General features: G+C 34.7%; 1 protein-coding gene across 3 annotated transcripts in view; it reads left to right on the forward strand.

Annotated features, from left to right (window-relative positions):
• Positions 1–22,871, forward strand: part of CSMD3 (CUB and Sushi multiple domains 3) — a 610,540-nt gene that overhangs the window by 169,862 nt on the left and 417,807 nt on the right. For all 3 annotated transcript variants that reach the window (XM_054060149.1, XM_054060147.1, XM_054060148.1), the window contains exon 5: positions 18,921–19,128. In XM_054060149.1, coding sequence (XP_053916124.1) covers positions 18,921–19,128 — 208 coding nt within the window. The remainder of the gene's footprint in view (positions 1–18,920; positions 19,129–22,871) is intronic.

The following is a 22,871-nucleotide window of genomic DNA, read 5'->3' on the forward strand; positions in this document are numbered from 1 at the left end:
TGTTAAACTACCATTTCAGCTTCATATGAAAATCTAAAGCAAACCAAAATAGAAAATGAAGATAAATTAACTGATCGAGTCACACAGACAGTTTTAATAGGTAGATAAACAGTCAAAACATAATTTTCAAGGTCTTGTAGCTGTCCTCCCAGAGGCTGCAAATCTTGGTGCAGTTTATTTTGTTACACTATAGATTACAAATTCAGAAAACAATTGGCAGTATTTAATGTGAACAAATGTTTGAGAAGCAAAGTAGAACTATGCGAACTGAAGCCATTTGTAGAGCCTTGAAATAACGAGTGCGTAAAGACCATTTTAGAGAGCTGACTAATGAGGATGAGTACATCTAAAAATAAAACTGAAGTACAGGCTGCCCCAAAGAAATCAATCAACTCAGGACAGTCCTGTCTTAAGGCATAGGCATCAGGCTACTGTTAGTATGTGCCTGAGCAGGTTGGTATGTGCTGTTTCAGGACTCAACTACATTGACAGGAATTCTAGGTTCACTGTGTATGAGAGAGTGTCATAAATGGAGCAAATCTAACATTTTGTAAATGCATATATGTATATGCAGATTATTTCTTCTAGTAAACATGCAGCTAAATCATAAAATGAAACTATTTTCACTGAGCTTCTATGCAAAAAAAAATACTGTATTGTTTGTGCAGATTGGCTTGATGTCAAATGTGTTAGATGGCTGGGTTCAATTCAGCTCAAGTAGATTTAGGAGGTTTTTAACAGTGTTATTTGGAATATTGTGCCTTATCCTGCTTCTTAAAATTTGGATTGCTTTCTCTATATATTATTTAATTATTTTTTAATATAGATGCATGTACATATTTAAACTTTGTGCAACTGAAGAATAGGTGTAAGTCAACCTAAAATGTTACTTTGTTCTTCTGTGTAAGTTAGTTGCATGTTACAGTGGTTTTCTTTTTGTTTATGAACTCTATCTTGTGTGCTTCCTAGGCAATATATATGTGTGGTATTAAGTGCAGAGTTGTAGTTCAAAACATAAACCAATTTGTTGCTAGATAATTAAGAAATCTTGCATGATTTGATCACCAGTTAGCTAGAGGATCCTATCCAGCACTAGGGTTTCCATGGAAACAACCCTGTTAAAACCTCCAAGAAGTCCTGTCTTTCTCCAGTTTCTTCCTCCCACTTCTTTATTAGCTGTTTTTTATTGTGCATAAGTGTTTCATTTAGTGCAATAAAGGTAAAAATTTCATCCCTTCATTAAACGAATGCATTGCTTTCCATGACAAGCTCTGAAATTCTATGGAACAAATGTTCTGTCCTTGTGCTGCTATTCTAATTTTAAACAGTTTCACATTAGAGGGAATATGGCTGTTGGGGTACAGGTTTGCCATATTATTTGAGCTAAGATGATTTAAGAAGAGGGGCACCTTCCCAAATAATGTGAACAGTTGAGCAGCAGATAGAATGCTTCGAAAGGCTGTGGAATCACCATTATTGGGTGTGTTTTTAAATTATTTTTTTTCAGAAATATGTGAGACTAGTGAGGGTTTTTATCATTTCCTCCCATTCAAATTTCCTAATGGAGGCATCTATCCCTTTTTAGGACAAAGACTTAATTGTCTCAGTTAATGTCTTCAGAAGGAGTCGCTGTTCCATGAATTAGAATCAAACTCCAAAATCCACTGATGATTCATTTCTTGCTTTTAAACTTTAAAACACAGTTGTCATCTTTGTTATGGAGGGTTTGAGTTTTAGTAGCCAATGCCTTTTCAAGAAGTTTATATTCATGGTTCCCAGATGTAAGTTCATTCTGGACAGATGACCTTCTCCCAGTTTAGCACCCCATCCCGGCCACATCAGCAGCTAATGCTGGGCAGCTTCTTAGTCTCAATCACCCCCTCACTAGCAAAGGGAAAAGGGAAATGAGAAAGAGAGAGACTTATGGGTTGGAAACTAACACTACACCAGCTTTAATGCAACAATAATAATAAAAAGAAGACAATAATATTAATAAGAAACTAGTAAAATGTATACAACTCTACAAAACTCAGTTCCAACTCCCATGATAGCCATACATCACCACTGACGCTGCAGTGGTGGCACAGGGGAGGTCCCAGGCTGGACTTAATGGCAGGAAGGAGCTGGACTCAGGAACTGGACTCAGGAACTGGATTCAAGAACACACAAATGGTTTCAGGGGCAGACAGACAGGTGAGGTCCTCCCTGAACATCAGCCACTGAAGAAGAGGAAGTGTCCCTTGTGATATCTGTCCTGAGTATGGTGCGTATGGCAGGGAATCCTTTGTTGGCCAGGCTGAGTCACCAGTCCTGTTTGTCCCTCCTAGCAAGTGCAACCCCTTCACCATCAACTCTGAGATGGCCTTGTTTTACATAGGATTGGGTGTGAGCAGTGGACTCAGCACATCGGTGGCCCATTACCTTGGTGATGATGGTGGGGCTGAGAAGTCAGAGATAAATGTTCTGCTTCAACTGAAACCAGCACAGATGTAAATATTTATTAAACATTTTCAGTACTTTATCATCCCTATTAAGTGCATTTCCAAGCTTAAATTTAGAATAGTATTTGTGACTGTATAGCTGCATTAGGAATTAAGATCATAATGAGATACAAAGTTCAGATCTGTTTCAAGAAAAGATTTTTTTATTTGCCAGCTTGTGGCAAATTACAGTGGGTAGATGCGCAAGTAGTTATTTCAAAGTCCTCATTCTCACCATGCACATTAGCCTTGGCAGAAACAGAATTTGCAAATATATTCTTGCAAATTCAGAGAATGGAGACAAATTTATAAAGAAAATCTAATGATAATTAAAGGTTTGTAAGTATCAACATGTGCAAAAATGTAATGTATGGATTCTTTCTTCAGGGCATAGCATTACTCCTATGAAAGACAGTGGCAATGAGTTAAAGCAGAATTAAACTGAGTGAATACCAAAAAATGAGGGTGAAGGAGAAAAATTAAGTGACCAGCTGCTGTTTTTCTGTCATACATACTTATAAAAGTTCACTTCCCTGACACGTAACTTACATAAGCATACTAACTTGTTTATTCCATCCCCGAGTTTCAATAATTGTTAAAGAGCACTAACAGAGTGTGAGGGGTTTTTTTCTTGGACTGAAATGTTTGTATTCAAACATTTCTGCTGGACTTTGAACTATGTGTATGCAATTGAGATGTTTGTTAGCAACTGCAGAGAAATCATAGTTGTAAAAAAATATTGTTTAGCTGAGAAAACATTTTAATGAAAGATTGATACAAAACAATGATAGTAAAAACATTGTTAAATCTATCTTTGTAATAAAAATGAAACTGTGTTACCTTAGTAAGAGAAACATCATGTTCTGTTACAGAATTTATAAAAAATCAGTTTAAGGAAGTCTGCTCTCTTTTTGTGTGGCTTTTTGCATTTCTCCAATGTGTCTGTCTTCTCATGATAATTCGTTTTACTGCATGACTCATTCAAATAACCACCATTTAATATTTTTAATTCACTTTATGATAATTCTCATAATCTTTAGAAGTTGGAAAGGTTATTTAATGACCAAACAGTTAAAAAGCTTCCTGTAAGATCAGCTTAAGTGAAGCTACAAATTGGAGCAGTGTTCAGTTGGATTTGGAATAGGCAGCATGTGAGGGATTCCTTAAAACATCTTCAATATAAAAGACTATATGTTGATCAGTGGTCTGCACTATGTTTAAGGCCACAAGGGAGAGTAAAGAGTTTATGGTCTGTCTGTTGTTCACTGCTAAAATAAATCACAGGACCATAACATCACATAGGTTGGACAGGGCTTCTAGAGGTTTCTAGTCCAACCTCCTGCTCAAAGCAAGATCAATTACAAGAAGTTACTTGGGTGTATGCCTAGTTGAGTTTTTAATGTCTCCAAGGATGGAGACTGCAGACTGTTTCTGGACCTCTGTTCTAGAGTCTAACCTCACTCTTAGAAATTTTTTTTTTCCTTGTATTGATCAGAAATTCCCACATTCCAGCTTGTGTTAATTCTCTCTTGTCCTTTCACTGTGCACTGTTTAGAAGAAACTGCCTCCATTTTCTCCATATTTTCCATTAGGTAGTTGAAGACAAATCAAATCTTCTCTTCTCCAACCTGAACAGACCCAGTTCTTTCAGCTTCTCCTCATATCATGTGCTCCAGATCCCGAATCACCTTGACAGCTCTCTGCTTTACTCGGCCCAGTATGCCTATGTCTTTCCTGCACTGGACTTTTAAATCAGATGAAATCTCCGTTTCTCATAAATGATTATGAATAGAGCCTAAGGTGACTAGCTCAAATATAGAAGTCTATTATGTATGTGTATCAAAAGTTAGGTGAAATGCCCAGTTCCATATGTTAAGTGGATTAGGCAAATGCAAAGAGAAAGAAACTGCTGGAAAAGTCTATCTCAAAATACCAGACTAGGAATAAGGAGAAGCATTAGAGAAGACGAGAGATAAAAGTCAAGAAGATTCTGAAAAATGGAAGAGACAATTTTGACACTGTTAAAGAAAAAAAATCCACAATTCAAATTTGGGACAGAAGATAAAATAATATGTAAAAAAATATAGTGATTACAGGGTATTTATAAAAGGACCAAAAGTGATGCACGGAGGAGGCAATAGAGAATGTGTACAAAAGGATGTAAATATATTCAGCTGGAAATAGTCTTAAATTTTCCTAGAGCGACAGATACTTTTATGTTTCCTCACATCTATATGAATCTATTTTGAAAAAAACCCTAAACTTTTGAATATGATTTTTCAAATAAGAAGTCTACATTTGCTTTCTCCTTTTTCTCCCTGCCAAACAACATATGATCGTATTGAAAGGCTGCTGCTTTTCATTTGCTATAACCATTGTAGTGTGTTCTGCCAAAAATGGAACAATCTCCTGTGCTGAATTTGGTTAAAGATTTTCAGCATGTCAGGAAGAAAAACATGAAAATTATCTCATCAACAAACTCAGTCTGAATGGCAAACCACCTAATTGCAACAGTGAAGCTTGTAAGGATTTGTTGATTACAGCATAGAACATTCATAAAAAGAAAGTAAAAAAAATCCATCAGGGTGAACTTCATAAATCTGCTTTCTTAATGAACAAATATTATATATTTGCTAGCTAGGAATGTCTAACAATATTCTTATACATTTTTCATGTATGTTCTTTAAGTAATGTTAATAAAGAAAAATGCTAAGTATATTATTTATGTATAATTTTACAATAGATAATATTTATTTACAAAATACATACATTTGTATTTTATAATGGAGTGACTTTCTGTATGTATCCATGACTTTGTGATATTATTTTTGAGGTAATTTTGTCTACTCATATTTTTTAAGTAGCATGCTGCAGGCCGATAACTGCACTTTTGATTTTTCACAAGATCCAATATTTTAAAAGAATCACATTTTAATCTCAATATTCAATCACTTCTGCAGGAGTATATGAAGTTCCTGAATCAGAGAATGGGGTAAGAATAACATAGGATGTGGTTCCAAAACAGTAATCATCTTCAATTAGCAGAGGTTATTGTAGCCTGAGAGATCTATAATGACTTATAGAAAAAACTTAGGTTTAAAATATGAGAAAAAAAAATTAATAGAATTGTAGGTGCCAAATATTTTTCAGCATTTAAAATATAAAGTAAGAAAATTACTCAGTTCTATTCAGCCACAAATGTTGTCCTTCAAAAACAAGCAAACAGAAAAACAAGTTAAACATCTTCGTTTTCTGTGATGGTGGTTGTCTGAAGCGTAAAAAAGCAATAAAAATATTACAGATATTGGCACTCTGATGCTTTCCCTTCTTCAGATTTTTGGTGCCTAATAGTATGATTGTATTCACACTCCAGTATTTTCTGCAGTGGGAGCAGTAATTTATCTCTATCCAGCTGCCTGTTTGCACGAAAACCTTAGCAATGTTTTTTGAAATGTGTCTTTACTACAAAATTTGATTAAAGTTAGGCTATGCTGTTGGAGTGGGAAGACACTCTGAAAGTTTCATGCTTGTGTAATCAATTTAGCATTGAGTTTCAACAATGCAGTCTAGGGCTCCTCTTGCATTTTGTTATACCAGTAATTGTATGTACTGTGTTCATCTAAGTATAATGTTTAATTAATATGACAACAATTTATGCTGTTGCTGAATTACTTGACTGTCAGGCAGTCTACGTTGTAATGTTAGAAATGTGTTTTTCTTTGATTCTAACTTTTACACTGACATTGTGATGAAAATAACATGCATTTTATTGCTGTATTATTACATTGTGTACATTGAGACACTTTGGCAGCCTATGAAGTGTATGACTTTTCTCAGCCAATTTGTTTTTTCTTGTTTATTTTCTTTGTGGTTCATGCACTGAAGATGCCAAGACATATGTAACTGAAATTCACACAGCATTGATATTAAAGACTAAATGATTTTTGAATTAATCATTCAGAATTATTTTGATACAAAATTTAGCATGCTGACCTACTGTTTTTTTTTTCCTCATGTATTTCTAAAAGCCTTTAATGAGTGAAAATCTTGCTGTGGTAAATCCTGTGTAGTGCCACTGGTCCAGATGGAATTGCCAAATCTATCCATCAGTACACATCATCTTCACAAGCAATATGATCTAGCAAATATTGGATGAAAAGTGGTTGCAACTGAATGTATAAATATGTCCGCATGTATGTATCAGGGAGTTAGAGCGTGTTGTGGAGTATTTAGAAAACTGACAAATCAAACCAGTTTTAAACTTTAAAACCAAATTTTACTAAATTGACACATTAACAGCTCACTGTGCCATCAGTTAGTTCCTACATATTATTAGTGAACATAGTTTTTTTATACAAAACTGTGAAGTCTTGAAAACGTAACTTTGCAGTCGTTCTCGTGTTGTGGTTGGGACATTAGTTTGTAGTTACTTGTGCTTATCTTGTCCTGCAAGTCTTTTTACTTGGATGCCTCTTATGTGCAACTACAAACATCTTTGCCCCTTTGCTGATCACATTGCTCACATATTTCTCAAAAATAGTTGTATGCCATCACAATATGACAAAATGCTCGTGTACTGCTGATTATATTGCTACTTGCTCAAACTCTTTCAGTGCATTTACGCTGAGGTCCAAAGTAAGCAAATATTAATCCTGATTAATGCACTTTTATTTGTAAGTATCAAAGATCTCTGCTCTACCTACAAGAAGGGAAGAAAAATTAGAAAAGGATCTCAGGTCTAGCTGCAGGAATGGAAAACAAATGAGGAAAAAAAGGAATTTTAGCTCTCTTACTGACTTCCTCTCAGGTGTGAAGTTGTTGATACTGAGCTAAGATGTCTGTATTCATTACTTTTTGGTATTTATTTCACCCAGGCACTTCAATAGCATGATTCCATCGTATTCTGATATTCCATTTTCAACATGCTACGAATAAATAGTCATGGAGATAGCAGGATAATGTTAACCCTGATTTTAATTACCTTTATCATGAGGGTACTTTGGCAGAAACAATATGTATTCAGCTTTTTTAATATCTTGAAAAAGATTTAAACTTAATAAGAAAGAGGATACTTCACAAGGATTTACAAAACAGAATAGTTTGGCATCTTGTATTTTGAAATGTATCCTTTCAATAGGAGGAGTGCTTTACATCTGCAATCCAAACTAAAACCAATATGAGCTAGAGGCAATGGAACTTACCTGGTGTACTATGTTCGTCTAGCATGGAGTTAATTTTCCTCACAGCAGTCTAAATGATATCTGGCTTAGATTTGTGAGCAAATTAGTGTGGGTAACACATCAACGTTTTAGAAGGTGGGAGAAGACACAGCTGGGACAGTTGATATTGGTTGATCAAAGAAGTATTTCACACCATATGATGTCAAGCTGAGCAATAAAACTGTGGGCTTTTCACTCATTTTTGAAGAAGGCCTCCTCTACTTCTTCCTCCATCATCTCCCCTGGTAATCCCTACTTTAAGGCTGTTCTCACCAGGCTGGCCAGCCTAATGGCAAAGATACTTTTACCTTATCTCTTGGATCCCTTCTCTTTCAAGCTGTTCTCAATCCTCAGAGATGGTTCCATTGCCATGAAATCTGAATGTCCATTGTCCACACTTGTTGTGCAACTACTTGTGGATCAACAGGATCTGTTCACTCCTCTCACACTCTTTCCCCTTACTGGCAAGACTGAGGAAAAAAAAAAAAAAAACAACGGAGCATTTACTCAGCCCTTGACTCTTACTTTAGGGTTGTGTAGCCATGCAGGATATTTTCTGTGCTTCCCCTTGCAGTATCAGTGCCCACATGGAAGAGGAGTAGGGTTTTGCAGGCTGGAGAAACCTCAGCAGTGTCTGGGATATGAGCCCCTGACAAGTACCAAATATCCCTACATGACACGTTAGCAGGTGGAGGCCTCCATCCCCCACAACAGGGAGTCTCCCACTATTGTCGTTTGCCACCTCCTTCTGCTTCTGCTGCAGAGTTCAGGCTCAGATGATTCGAGTGCTTTGTTGGGCACAGGTCCCAGCCCCCCATCTGTTACCTGGGCACTGACCTACTCTGTAGCTGCAGAGCTGCAGCAGGAGCAGGAGCTGTCCTCCTGGTGTTGGAAGTCAGAAGCTTCCACCCTTCCATTTCCTGTGGCAATATAAAGGTAATGGTAGCAGCATAGTTAATGAGATTCCTCTGCATTCTTTATGTGGTTTGGACTGTTATCTACTATTAAATCACATTAAGCAGATGAAAACCAATTTCTTGTCTGCATATACATTGTGTTTTACTTGTCCCCGACAAGAAGATTTTGAAATAAATTTTTTAAAACTTTCCTCTGGTAAGATGAGATATGAGTGGCAGAGGCATTTGGATACATGAAGTAGATATATTCAGTTTCTACTTGAAAAACTTCTTGGTACATCCCTCAAGCAGAACACTGAAACTCTTATTTCTAAATGCTTCTGTGGTGTAAAAATCTTTTCCTTCAAGTTCTGATTTTAGTTTTCCAAATTTGAATGTGTCTGTGAACTTTTCAAATGCAAGTAAGACTTAAATTAAGTTTGATAAATTTTGGCAAACAAGATAACAGAGCTGCCAAAGCAATCATCATAAATTAGCTTAGAAAATGTCTTCAGAAGAGGTTAAATCCTGTTTCTCTCTTCTGGCAAAGCAGTAGTCACAGATCACATTCAGGAGTGCTGAATTTTGAGTTCTTTGCATAATAAGCAACTACAGAAGTCTTGACTCTGAAATCTTGAAAACATTTTACCATTTTTAGGCATTTTGTGCTTGGATAAAAGTCAGATTCTTTTAGATATGTAACAGTAAAAGAGTAAAGAGATTACAAATGTGTCACAGAAATTGTGCTTCCTGCTTTGCATGGTGCTCAGTAAGGATGTACTCTGTTGTTTAGCTGTTTTATAAACCCAAGCATATGGAACTGTACATTTTTAGAAAGATATTTTGATCAACATTTGCATTTTAATTCGGTTCATAAAAGTAAATTATTTTAATCTGCATGCTCCCTGTAATCCAGCTGTCATGAGGTCAGAGGACTCAAAAGGCTAGACAATGAAAATTATGAAAGACTCTTATCCCACTGAGATCCAACACTGTAGAAATTCACTAAGACTTGATGGCATGGTGGTTTACATAAAAAGAAAGTGGGAAGTTTTATTACCAAGAAATCTTTTCCTTCCAATTTTCTTCTGTTCAATTCACACAGGGAAGGCCTGTCCAAGTATTTTAATTCCCGTGTTTTGTTTGTAAGCAGTAAAAGCACCAATCCATCCTCAATGTACATTTTTATGTGAGGAAAACATGTATTTCTCTTGCTAGAAAACAGCAGTAAAGGAGCAGTTGGCGGATGTACAGACTGACAGATTATCTTACTTTCTAAACTCACTTGTGAGTTAATCCATCAAATTTCATGTCTTACTCTAGAAGAATAGAAAATTTTTAAAAATGAACGGTCTATTTACATTTTTAACCAAACAGCTTCCTGTGTTTTCCAAACATATAAACAACAATTCAGCAGACTGCATGCTGTTCTTCTGTGTTTGCCTTTTTTTTCTTCTGTAGAGAAGTAAAACCTACTGGCTTTATGTGCCAAAATTTTTGCAACATCAATATTTTTCTTTCCGTCTTTATTAAAAAAAATATGAAATAAGGTCACTGCGCACTGTTACTATTCCTATATATAACCCTTGAGAAGAGCCCAACTCATCTAAATTGCACCCACAACATGATAATTCCTTGCAGGAAATGGAGCCAACTCTGAGGATCTCACTTAACTTTCATTTACTGACAGTTAATACAAACATTTAGGTACTATTTCAGGATTTGTGAAAAAATGCATATAAAACCTTAAAAAAAACACTAGGGAAACGACTCCCCCTTCGTCTGTCTGTGCTTGGCTCCAGATTATGTCCTTCCTGTTCCGGTCTCGGCTCCTCATGCTTTGGCTGCACCTCACCCCAGCCTGGCCAGCACGATGTGGTGGGAGATGTGTGTGAAGTCACAATGCCTACTGATATCCTTGTTCCTTCACCCTGATTCCCAAGTCTTATCTTTCGTTCTGGCATGGCTTCAGAGGCCACACTCCCTTTCACACAGACTTTGATGTATCCTCACATGCACCTAAAAGTTTCCTCCTGTGTCTGCCTCTGTGCCTCCTTCCATGCCACCTCCTGTCCCTCAGGCGACTCCTCTGTGATTCCCATTTTACTGTACAGCAGATCAGCACCTTTTGTTGCAGATTCCGCTGGATCCAGCTGTGACCAGCACCATGCAGGTCTTGGTCCCCTCCCACACAGGCCACTTCTGCAACTCCTTTTGCCAGTTTTGCCCAGTACAGGACTCCAGTGCCACACAAGCCATGTGGCTGTTGGTAGTGTTTTCCCCATGGTATAGTTCCTGTGATTCTGTCTCAAAAGAGGCAGGTTATGAGAGAATTTATTCCATTTAACTTCTGCTAGAGCAAAATTTGAGCTCCTGAACTTCCTCACTGTTTTAGCTACAAATGATTCTATTTGATATTTTTTGCTGGCTGTAAAATCTGTATGAATTTTGCAGCAATACTCAGCATACAAGGGCAAAGTGAAGAATTTGAGGATGTGAATCATGACAATTTATTGTCATCCTTGGGTTTACTTGGAATTTAAAATCCATGAGCTTTACAAATCACAACACAAAGCCATAGAAAATAGGACTTCCATGTGTCCTCAAGAAATGTTTTATGTCCCTCTCCTCAAAAACTGGATGAATTTTATGTAAAAGTCATTTACAACTAAACTTCTGCAAAGCTATCCTTAAAGATTTTCAGTTGATGGATGTTTTGCAATCATTTCCTTTAAATTTCTGAAAGCTGTGAGGTTATTCTGTGGATAAATTATGAGGAAAGGGTAACTTTTCATTATTGCAGGTTTGAAAAAAAAGCCACCATTAAATGTTTCTCAGCAATTATATGTATGTATATAGCTTTCATTATATTATATTAATAATATAAGGTCTGAGGAGACTTTATAGCAGCCTTCCAATACCTGAAGCTTGGGAGGGACTTTTTACAAAGGCTTGTAGTGATAGGACTAGGGACAATGGCTATAAAATGGAGAGGGGCAGATTTAGACTAGATGTAAGGAGGAATTTCTTCACTATGTGGTGAGGCACTGGAACAGGTTGTGCAGGGAAGTTGTGGATGTCCTATCCCTGGCGGTGTTCAAGGCCAGGTTGGATGGGTCCTTGGGCAGCCTGATCTAGTGGGAGGTGTCCCTGCCCTTGGCAGGGGTGTTGGAGCTAGGTGATCTTTAAGGTACCTCCTATCCTATCCTATCCTATCCTATCCTATCCTATCCTATCCTATCCTATCCTATCCTATCCTATCCTATCCTATCCTATCCTATCCTATCTCTTTTTAGAATATATCAGAATAGTAAATGAAAATAAATGTAATACACGATGTAGTACATATACTGTTCTCTATTCTTTAAAGATCCATTTATTCTCTGAGTATTAGATTATCAAGACTAAGTTAAACTAGTTGGATAAATGGTTTTTATTTAGTGGAGCAGGAGTGTCATTGCCAAAGAGGCTTGCTAACTTAGTGAGGAGATCTTTTGATTTTATTTCAGTTTGTGATCAAAGCTTGCAGATTTGTCCGGGGACAGGGGATAGAGGAGAGGCACACACAAGGCACACTGGTGAGGGACTTTCTTGCACTCTTTTTGAGGAAGTGGGGTGCCCAAAGACGTGTCTCGGGGGCCTATAAAGAAACACACTTAGCTGGGGAAACACAGAAACAGTAAATTCATAGGCAGTCACAGATCAGTGACATTATTAAAATCATAGAGCCATAGCAGAACAGCTGGGAACTCTGGTGTCCTGCAACAGACGCATCCAGACTCTTCAAGAAAGATAAGTAAGGAACAAAAGGAGTAAGTGTTGTGGTTTGTGCCAAAGAGGGAGCAGAGGGAATTCTCCTAGAAAATGGCATGGCCTATGGAGCTTCTAAAGGTATTTTTGTAACTGTCTGTGTAATCTATTACTCTGCTGCTCTGCAAATTTCATAATGCTATTATTATATTAAAGACTTTAAAACTGAGCTTAACTTTTCAAGGAGCTTTCCATGTCAGCCTATATAGTTTCCTTTCTGCTGCTTGTCTGTAGCGCAGCCAATGAAGAAACCGAATAAGAAACACATTCTAAAACAGCATAGAATATGCAGAAAATTGCAAAGCTGGAGTGTATACAAGAGCACTGGATTAAACATTGGCCAAGTGCGACATTAGAAATTTGTGAATGTTGTTGATGCATAAACCAGCAAAATTAGACCTGTGGAAAATTAAGAGCAAAGTGTGTTATGAACCTGCTTCTCTCTTACAAGTGGATGTGTTTGGTAAAAACAATCCAAGTGTATAAACACACAGATCCAAAAAGGGGAAAGTACTAAACATAAAATACTAAGCATAAAATGCTTATTACTTAGTATTGAAGTCAGGATAATTCTGAGTTTCATTTAAAAAAAAAACAGTAGAAAGTATTGTAAAGTTGTTATAGACATATTTTAAAATTTTCATAAAATTTTAAAACATTCATTTCCTATTGAAAACCTGAAGCCTCCTCCCTAAACAGTAATCATGGGGTTGCTATCAAGGGTATCTTTTTTATTTTTTATTTAAAGTTAAGCTCTGATAAATCATTGGAAGCAGCAAAAAGAAACAAGGTCCTTAAGAAACTCCCTTCTGTTTCAGAAATATTTGTATCAATTCATTTATAGCTAAGATAGTGTATTGCATTTCTGATAGACAATAGTGTTTGTTTTCTCATGCCAAGTTACTTTTTGGAGAAAATAATCACATTTTCTTTACCATTTACTTTGAAAATGGAGATAATTGATTAAAAATCTTATTTACAAAACACTGGTAAAATTTTATAACACATAGTTTTTATTTTTTCCTGTTAGAATTAAAAAGGTTGTGGTTTTGGATTAAAAAAAAAACAAACAACAAACAAGGAGTATTATTTGCATAATTTATTTCCATTTCCATTCTTCTTTAATGTGTCAAATACTCATGACCTAAAAAGAAATACCTTTCGTTTAGAAGCACCTGAAAATGTTTAGAATTATGCTTCACTTTATTCTTAATTATTTTGCACTTGCAGGTGGTTAATTTATTTTTAATGCATGATAAATATGGAGTTAGAGAGTAGAGAATGACAATTCTCAGGGTCTCTGTTTTCTTCAATTACCCATCAGAAATCTTAAGAGTTAGATATCAATATTTAAGGAAATAGTTGATCCTCAAATAAAATTTTGTACAAGGTTAGATTTCGTGTAGACACATGCGGAAATGCACGGGCTTGCTATGCAGAAGCAGGTGAAGTAGTTTTTCACCACACTAATGCAATCAGTAGTTGGTATAATGTGCTTGTCTATATTAAATTCTTATAAAGAGCACCGGATTTTCTCAAGGAATTGATTGCTTTCTAATGTAAAGATTTTTCATGATCTTGAGATGAAAGGTACTTTTTAATGTGCATATTCAAGAGCAATAACAACAACTGTAAAATGCATAAAGGAGGGGTAATAGAGTGCTGATTCCTTTAGATGACTCTGATAATTTGTCTGAAATAAGACTATCTAAAATTTGAAAGAGCGAGCTACAGTATCTTTGGGTTTGTACCTGAAATACACTATGAAGTATATATCATTAATTCCACAGAGTCTGTGCAGCTAAGATCAAGGTACAGAGAGATTACTGAAGGCCTTCTCAACTTCTCTTGATGGTTTTCTACAAAACTGGCTCAGCTTCCTCAGAACTTTTATTGGCAATTGTAAAGACCACTGGTTTTTTTTCCTAATTTTTCTTTTATTTTGCATAATTTTTAAGAATAGATAAAAGACACCTACTACTCTGCAATGGCTTGAGTTATGTACTTAACTGTTCAGAACACTATAAATATCTAGATAGATAAGATGATGCAATACATTGTGTGCCAGATTAAAGCTTAATCTACCATGCAATCTCATCGAATTGTCATTGAAATCACTGAATTTGCATGGTCTATAAATCGCTGATAACATTCCCTGTCTTTGATCATCTATCTTCTTGAAAATTATAGTTCAACATTTATGTAAAAGTATTGTGAAACCTTCAAAAGGAAGCAGAAAATTAAATTTAAAGAAGACTAGTAAATATATTTTCAAAATTTATGAAAAAGGAACAATGAACAGCAAATGAGGAAGACGATTAGAAAATAAAACATAAAACTTTATGAAACTAATTTCCACCAGAAATAATTTCAATGTATACTTATTTCACATTAATTGTTATGGACATTTAGTTATTTTTTTTAAAAGCTGCCTGTATATGTATATATAAATAAAATCAATCTATGCCCACAAAAAGTGAAAAAGAATCCCAAATTCTCAAAACCTTTGTACTCTCCTAATCATCACTCACAAGATAATACCAGTGATTCTCCCTTTGCATAAGAGCCTTTATGCATATTCAGATATAGATCTTAATTTGAATACATGATACCTTGAAAACTTTTCTATGCCAAGTCCCTACTTGCATATCGCTTTGAAAAATCTTCCCCTTTCAGCATATGGTTGAGATCAGAGAAGTATGTCTGTAAAAATGACATCTTGGCAGTATGCCTATTTTTTGCCTTTGTGCCTTCAAATAACGTTTTCAAGTTTGTAGATAGGGTACTTTTTGCCAGTACTTGACAAAATAAATTTAGTTTGAAAAATAGGGTTGGAATTTTAGAAGTAGATTTGGAAAAATGTCATTAATGTTAGCTGTGTATTTCTAATTGCTTAATATGAGATTGAGTCAAGTCTTAACAGAAGTATCATCTTCTCACTACTGTCAATGTTTTTGTCCATATTTGTTATCTGGAAATTAGAAGAACAGAGACGGATACAAAATTGTTTCAAGGTATTTAGCTGCATAACTGCTGTTCGGGCACTACATTTTGATTGCAGTAACTGTAGTCTTAGGTGCTTAAGTATCATTGAGAACTCCTCCCTCAGTGGTTTGACAGAGGAAATTTAGAAAGTTGTGGGGAGGCAGTGAAAGGGAGAAACTCTCAGGAATCACTGCAAGGTTTATCATTCTTTTCTTTCTCCCTTCTTCACATATTGTTATTGGACTTGTGCAGTGGTGAAGATGGGCCACTGTTAGTCTTCAAAAATGTTCTCTTACTAGTTTTTCTTTTATTCACAGTGTTTCTCAGCAGGCATCTAAGCAATTATGCTGTCTCAATGTGACAGGAATACAGGTGCTAAAAGTAGATTACACAGAAACAATTACTACATTTTCTTTTATTTGTGAGGACCTTATGCACTATCAAGTCAGTGGTAGAACTTCTGTCAGCTTCAGTGTTTGTCAGTTTACTTGAAGATCAATTCTTTATTCCAGTTGCTTCACAATTCAAGGCACAAAACATTTCCATGAGGATTAATATTTGATAGTTTACTCTCAGATGTGAGCCTTTACATATCAGAATCTGACTGCAAGACTGTAACCAAATAAATCACAAGCAAATGATATTGTAGGTGGAATAATACAGGAACACAGAAGAGTAATTTTGTTATTTATTGGACTAATGCTTGTATTGGAGGCTGAGATGTTACCTGGTGTACTCTTGGTTACATATTTGGCACTTAGATGTAGTTAGCATTAATCTTATTTGTAGGAAATTTGCTACATGAATCAGAACAAAATGTGTGATGATTTTTCTGGGCTATTTTACTGATGATAGCGAAATAACATTTTGGCAAAAAGTCTCAAAAGGATGTGGCTCAGAAACAGTGGACATGTTTATTGACACAGCTTGTGTTTTTAAACAGACACTTTGTTTATTCTTTCAAGCATTGGTAGAGCATAGCAATGTTTTAGTGAACAGCTTTTTTATATTGCTAGGATCTAGGATATGTTTCTCTAGAATTCATTTGTGAAAAGCAAAAAGAATTTGTTCTTTTACTGAAATAAATAGCAGAAAATCTATTTCATGTACTACTGTTTGTCTATTTAGTTTGCATAAGCTTTAGCAACTTAGCTGTGAAAATTTATCTATGTGAACTTTTTCATATCAGCACTTTCAAAAACATATCTCAATCAATATTTAAAAAATGATATATAGATCCTTCAAATTCATGGAACCAATATATTACCCATTGTTTTAGTGGGTAATTTAATTCTGTGAACTAACAATTATGCATTAGTATGCATATAGTCCTTAATACATGAAAAAAAAACTTCATTATTATCTTTTTTTTTAAATTTTTTTTTTTATTCCTTTCACAGTATAAGGACCTGAACCTGTGATGCGATGAGTTTCCTTAGGTTTTTTGCATTTGGTCGCTGCTAAATGTATTGGTTTATTAGTAATATTCAACCCAATATATATTTTTGCCTTTCTTATTCTATCTGGTCATATAATAATTTAACATAATTTTTAATAGACAAAACATGGTATTTTAAACTTCTAAACTACTCTAATTAAGAAGTTTCCTACAGTCATTACAATTTTTCTTTTCATTAGAAGTGAGTCATTTTGTGTTTCAGAATTCTCTAAAGCTTTTATTCTGTGATGGTATACTCTTTTTTTTTTTATGTTTGTCATTAGTTTTTCAGCAGTATTGACTGTTTTTTTCAGGCTATAGGGCAAATGTATTATTCATTATTTTGCTTCAATTAAGCAAAAACAAGGACTGTTTTTCAGGTATGCTTCAAATATTTGGATAATAAACTGAATAAGTAATGTGATATAGTAATTTCATCTAGTAACACAGTGTTTCGGTACAAATTATTTTGAATGTATTTCCATATGTGAAAGCAAAAGCACTACTTTCATAATCAATTTTGTTAGCTCAGAGAAAGTATTTTTACAAGAGAGACGGAACTCAAATTTTTTTAGTTATTAGACGCATATGCATGGTTAAGATAGAAAATACACATCAGTCCATGTTCTTTTGCCTTACCGAATGAAACCTGTGGATCACTATTTGAGAATTGTTTTCTCAGAGAATTAGTTCTGTTGGTGTTGGAATCGATTTTGTAAATCTCCAATATTTACCTAGTTTATTCAGCATAAAATTGTATGTTAGAAAATAGAATATTATTGTATCAGAGTCAAATATTTTTTGAACAGGTGCTCTTAGATGTGCCACACGTGGAGGATGTAAAATTTAATATTAAATTTACTTATTTAAAGATAGTTGGTCTTACACAAGACTTCTAATAAAGCAGAGCGATACAGAATATATCGTGTAGCAACACAAATGTAGGTTACATTAGGCAAAATGTATAGCAATTGCAGTATACAATTTTATCAGAATATCAATGTGGTTCCCATTAGAGGTATCTATAATGTGCTCACCATCACAGCACTGGGCATACACAATCACTGGAAGAATTACATGGGTTGAGACCAACTCAAGCTCATTGCTGGTTTTGAAGTTCTTTTGTTAGTTGTCTAGTTTTTATACTTTATGTTGAGCTGAGCCAAATATTCACTCCCCCCATACTTGTCTAGATAACTCCGGGAGACATTCATGCTCTTAAGGAACTTGGGGAGAAACTTTTCCAGCACCAGTCAATACACTCAAATGTAGATAGCTGCTTATCGAAAACAAAGGCCACCCTCTGGTCCTCGTTGTTTTGAGATAAAAGTCAGGTTCATTGCAACAGCTGTGCTTAGTCACACCCTACATTATTCCTTAAACATCAGTGGCACATCACCTTTGCCCACCCATCTCCTGTGAGCCTTCTACTATTTTAGGTGTTCACACCCAGTAAATAATTATTTTTTATAATTGTTCAAATAATTTCACAATAATTCACATAGTGTAAAAAATGTATTCCTATGGTGGCATTTGAAATACTTGATGTAATTAAAATTGATGCTCATTAAAATGATTTTGATGCAAACATCTTAATTTTGAAGAGATCAGTTGTTTAGAATGTGGAAGAATTGTTGGAGCACAAATTTAAACACCACTGAATGTTCACTAAAATAAAATATGATAATAGAATTAGTATAAGATGGTCATGTTTCTTTTCTCATTATAATGTGACTGTTGCACACCATGAAACAGACTGCATATGACAGGGATTAAACTCAATTTACTTTATGAAAACTTTTTTTGTTAAAGCAAAAGAGGAAATAATGACAAGTATGCGTGCTATTGTGAAGTGAGTGAAACAAAATAACAAATAGTACATTGTAAAAATATATGCTGGCACTAGTACAATAATTTTTAAGTAATTGAAATCAGAAGCAGTTACTTTGCATTCCAAATCTAACCATGTTTAAAAACCTTAAGCGATTGTTCACCTGAAAGATAGTAAACTTCTGTTCTCAACAAGAAAGTATATGTTTCTAAGGGATGATTTTAATGACATTTATATTTTTTTATTATTATTTTTTAACAGCTGAGGATGCATGTGGAGGAACTATGAGAGGATCTAGTGGTATCATCTCGAGCCCCAACTTTCCTAATGAATATCATAATAACGCAGATTGCACATGGACAGTTGTGGCAGAGCCTGGGGATACTATCTCACTCATATTTACAGATTTCCAAATGGAAGAAAAATACGATTATTTGGAAGTCGAAGGTTCTGAACCACCTACAATATGGTAAGTCAATTATTACAATTTTAACATCACTAAAAAAAAGGTGATGAGATGTAGAAGGACAACTTTCATTACTTTTCCATTTATCAATAGATAGTCTTACCGAAAACAACAACAAAAATAGGTCATGGTTGTTACTATGACCTAAATGTATTCTAATTGCAGCCGTAAAATAATTTCCAAATATATTCCAACAATGTAATATTGAGATGAAAAACACTGTAGGCTCATTCACCTCATTATCTGTAGGTCTCCATTCTAACCATTATTGTATTAATAATGCATATATTTAGAAACAGTAAGGAATCGACTAGTGTCCTGGTAAGGACTGATGGAGCCTTTAGGGAGTTTCATAATGTCAGAAAGTAAATGGCATGGAGTCCTTTCAGCACAGAGCTGGGGGCGGCAGCATTGGTCTCGCCTGTTGGTCACAGATTCTGTCTGGAGGAGTTTCTGTACAGATAACGTATATGTGGTCTCTCTACATAATGTGCCGCAGGTGTGGTTGTTGTTACATCCTTCTAGAAATTTCCATTCTAATCTGTGAGATACAATAGCTTGAGCTGAGTAGCCACAGCACTTTTTCATTTGGGTTTTACTACAAATGTACTACCTTTAGAGAGGATTTGTTTGTTGTTTGTCGATTTAGCAGCAGTGGCAGTGTTCTTGCTAGGCTGCCTTCTGCAATTCTTAATCTCAGTGTAGACACACTGTATAAAATGAGTAGAAGAAATAAAATAGCAAAAAACTTCTTTCAAGATCAGGTTCGGTTAAGTAGGAAAAAGCATTATATTCTGTGTTTTTCTGGCCTGGTAGCTTTATGGTGACATAGGATCACACTACTCAAGAAACATAAGAGTATGACAAATCCTTGTGTTTGTTATATTGGCTTAAATATGCTATTGGTTCACAAAATAGAAGACATATCTAAAACCATAAAAAACAATGATGTTCTCCAGTACATGATGTTCTCTTAAGCTCTTAACTGGTTCATAAACCCTTATAACACTTCTGTACAACAGAGGCATTTGAAGAACAGGTAGTACAAGAGGCTGGCTAGCCACATAAAAGTCAGTAGACACTTGTTTTCTTATTATCAATTCAGATTGACAAAACACAGCACAGAACAAAGAAACTAAATTATTTTTGACTTTATAATAGGAAAATATCCCAAATCAGATAATCACATTGCTTCAAAAACATCAGTCTCAGTTTCAACAAGTGGTGCTTATAGGTAATATTCCTTACTACTTCAGGGTATAGTAGAAGACTATACACTAAGTCCCAGCTTTAGCAAATACTATTTCATAATTTGAGTTAATTCATATTGCCTCCTACGTGGTTAATTACCTGTATTAGAATATTACTTAATTGCCGTTGAGGATTTCAAGCAGTTAAACTGAAATCTTTTGAACTAGCTGTCAGCTAAAAAAATTTTTAATAATAATTTATAATACTTATTAGTGAGGTTACACCATACAGACAGTATGAATCACTTCAATAGCTAAATGTGCATTCAGTTATTATTGAATGTATTTTATTTATTGAGTCATAAGCTTCAAACAATTTAATATTCTTTTCTGCAAGTAAGGTTAATTTATATATAGGAACTGTCATTATCTCTTTACACAATATAAAAAAATTACAATGCTAATTTAATAATTACTCATGCAGAGAAGCAGGTTGAGAGCATATTCTTTTTTTATCTTGTCATTTATATTCCCTAAATTAGACTGATGTATCAATTATGCAAAAGTATCCCCCCATATGTTAGGAAAAATAGATTTGGAAAGCCTAATTAACAAAGATTTGTTAATTAGATTTGCAGTGGTAATGCTTTACATCGTCTTAGACTATAACTTGAGGTTTAGTTGGAGATATCTTAGTTTATACTTCTGCATAGCCATATACTTCTAAAACTAAAACCAGGCTCTTGATTTTTCTTTGTGGAAAACAAATAGTACACAACTTGTAAAATTACTAAAAACATATTGGTTGATCTGGCAAGCAAATAGCAGTATAAAATCCTTTCTTAGACATTTTGTTCCTTTATGTGACTATTACACCTATTGATTTAACATAGCCTCACATTTTTCTTCTTCTGCACACCTGCTGTGTAAAAACATATCCCTTCTTTTTGGTTCTAAGTAAAGCGACAAGCTGGAATACACATCAAAGAGATAATATGGGTTTATCCACAAAACAAGACTTAGAGTTCTTCCTGAAGCGCTAACTTTCCATAGTCTTCCACTCGGTCATTTTAATATTTCAATTTTACCAAATGTTTTCTTTAAGAAAATTTTGATAGACCGTTTTCGTTTAAGTAGTGGAAAACAAAATACACAGATGCCCATCTGGGTTTTTATTGTCAGATGTCAAGAGGTGATTCTGATGTTTGGTAACCTGAGTTGACTGGCTCAAGGAGGTTTTTTTTTTTTTCATTTTGGAATTGAAACTGAGACAAAATGATTAGTCTTTGCAAAATGTTTTCCCCATTTTTTTATTAGCAAACCAAAAATCTGAAAATGGATGAAATCTAGTGAAACATTTCTCTTTGCCCCAGCCAAAAATTAGAGTTTGAGACATTCATTGGTGAGATAAGTAGCAATGTCATTATGGGATAATTAATCCAGTATAAGGAAGTTAGAGATAAATATTCTGAGAGTATCTGAACACATAAGAATTTTGTAATGCTTACCTCTAGGATACTTTAGTTTGAATGCTTCTGCTCTTATTTTGCTCTTGGTCATTTTTAATGGAATATGTAATGATCACTGTGCAGAAAACACATGGTCCTATGCAAAGACATTAAATCTGTATCTCCTCTTCCTGATTAACAGATTAATTCAGCTGTCATTGAAAAGCAATTTCTCCTCCTACATGTTTAGAGAACTTAGTTATTACCAAAAAAAAAAAAAAATCAGCAAAGGTATAAGACTAATTGAATTACTTTAGAATTAACCAATAAATTTTTGGTGGATGAAGTGGAAAGGTATAGAAAATAACAGTTGTTGTAAAGTATGTGCTCTTAATTCAGACAACTACTGCTATAGTCTGAATAAGGATCTCAATTTCTTTTCAAAGAAATTATGCACATTTCTTTTTATTTTTTACCATGAATGTATGCATTAATATGAAGGTGTTTGAGAGTGTATCATTGTCTCGAATGTTGTAGGGAAGATGTATTTCACTTTTGTAGGTCCCAAAGGTTTCAACTCTGTTCTTGCTGGGTAAAGCGTGCTTCTAAGAAAATCTTTGTGTAATGTTCTAACATTTGACCTACTGCTGCCATGTTCATACAAAATAGGACATCTAAGTACTCCGTTATCAAAGATATATTTGAAATATGGTGGATTCAGCCATCTTTACCAATCTAAATAATCTTGTGATTCTTTGAAAATGCTTCCTACTTAATTTTCTTAAACTGTAATGGAGGCTTAGAATTTTCCATAGTAAATGGAGTATTATGCTGTTTAGATCATCACTGTTTCTAATTTAGACGAATTATTTATTTTTCTATAAATCTAGATACAACATAAAATGATAGATACTGAATGAAAATTATATTGTTGAAACTATGTGGATTTTATTTCTCTCATGACATATATTTAAATATTTTATTGATATTGCATATTTTGTGCATTATACCAATTGTGTTATAATAGATAGCTGTTAGAGAAGAACGGATAACAAAAGTAATTTCTCTTGCAACAGTGAATTTGTACATCTTTTCCCCAAATAAAGAA

The sequence above is a fragment of the Cuculus canorus genome, chromosome 2 (genome assembly GCF_017976375.1).
Source record: "Cuculus canorus isolate bCucCan1 chromosome 2, bCucCan1.pri, whole genome shotgun sequence".
Taxonomy (NCBI): Eukaryota; Metazoa; Chordata; class Aves; order Cuculiformes; family Cuculidae; genus Cuculus; species Cuculus canorus.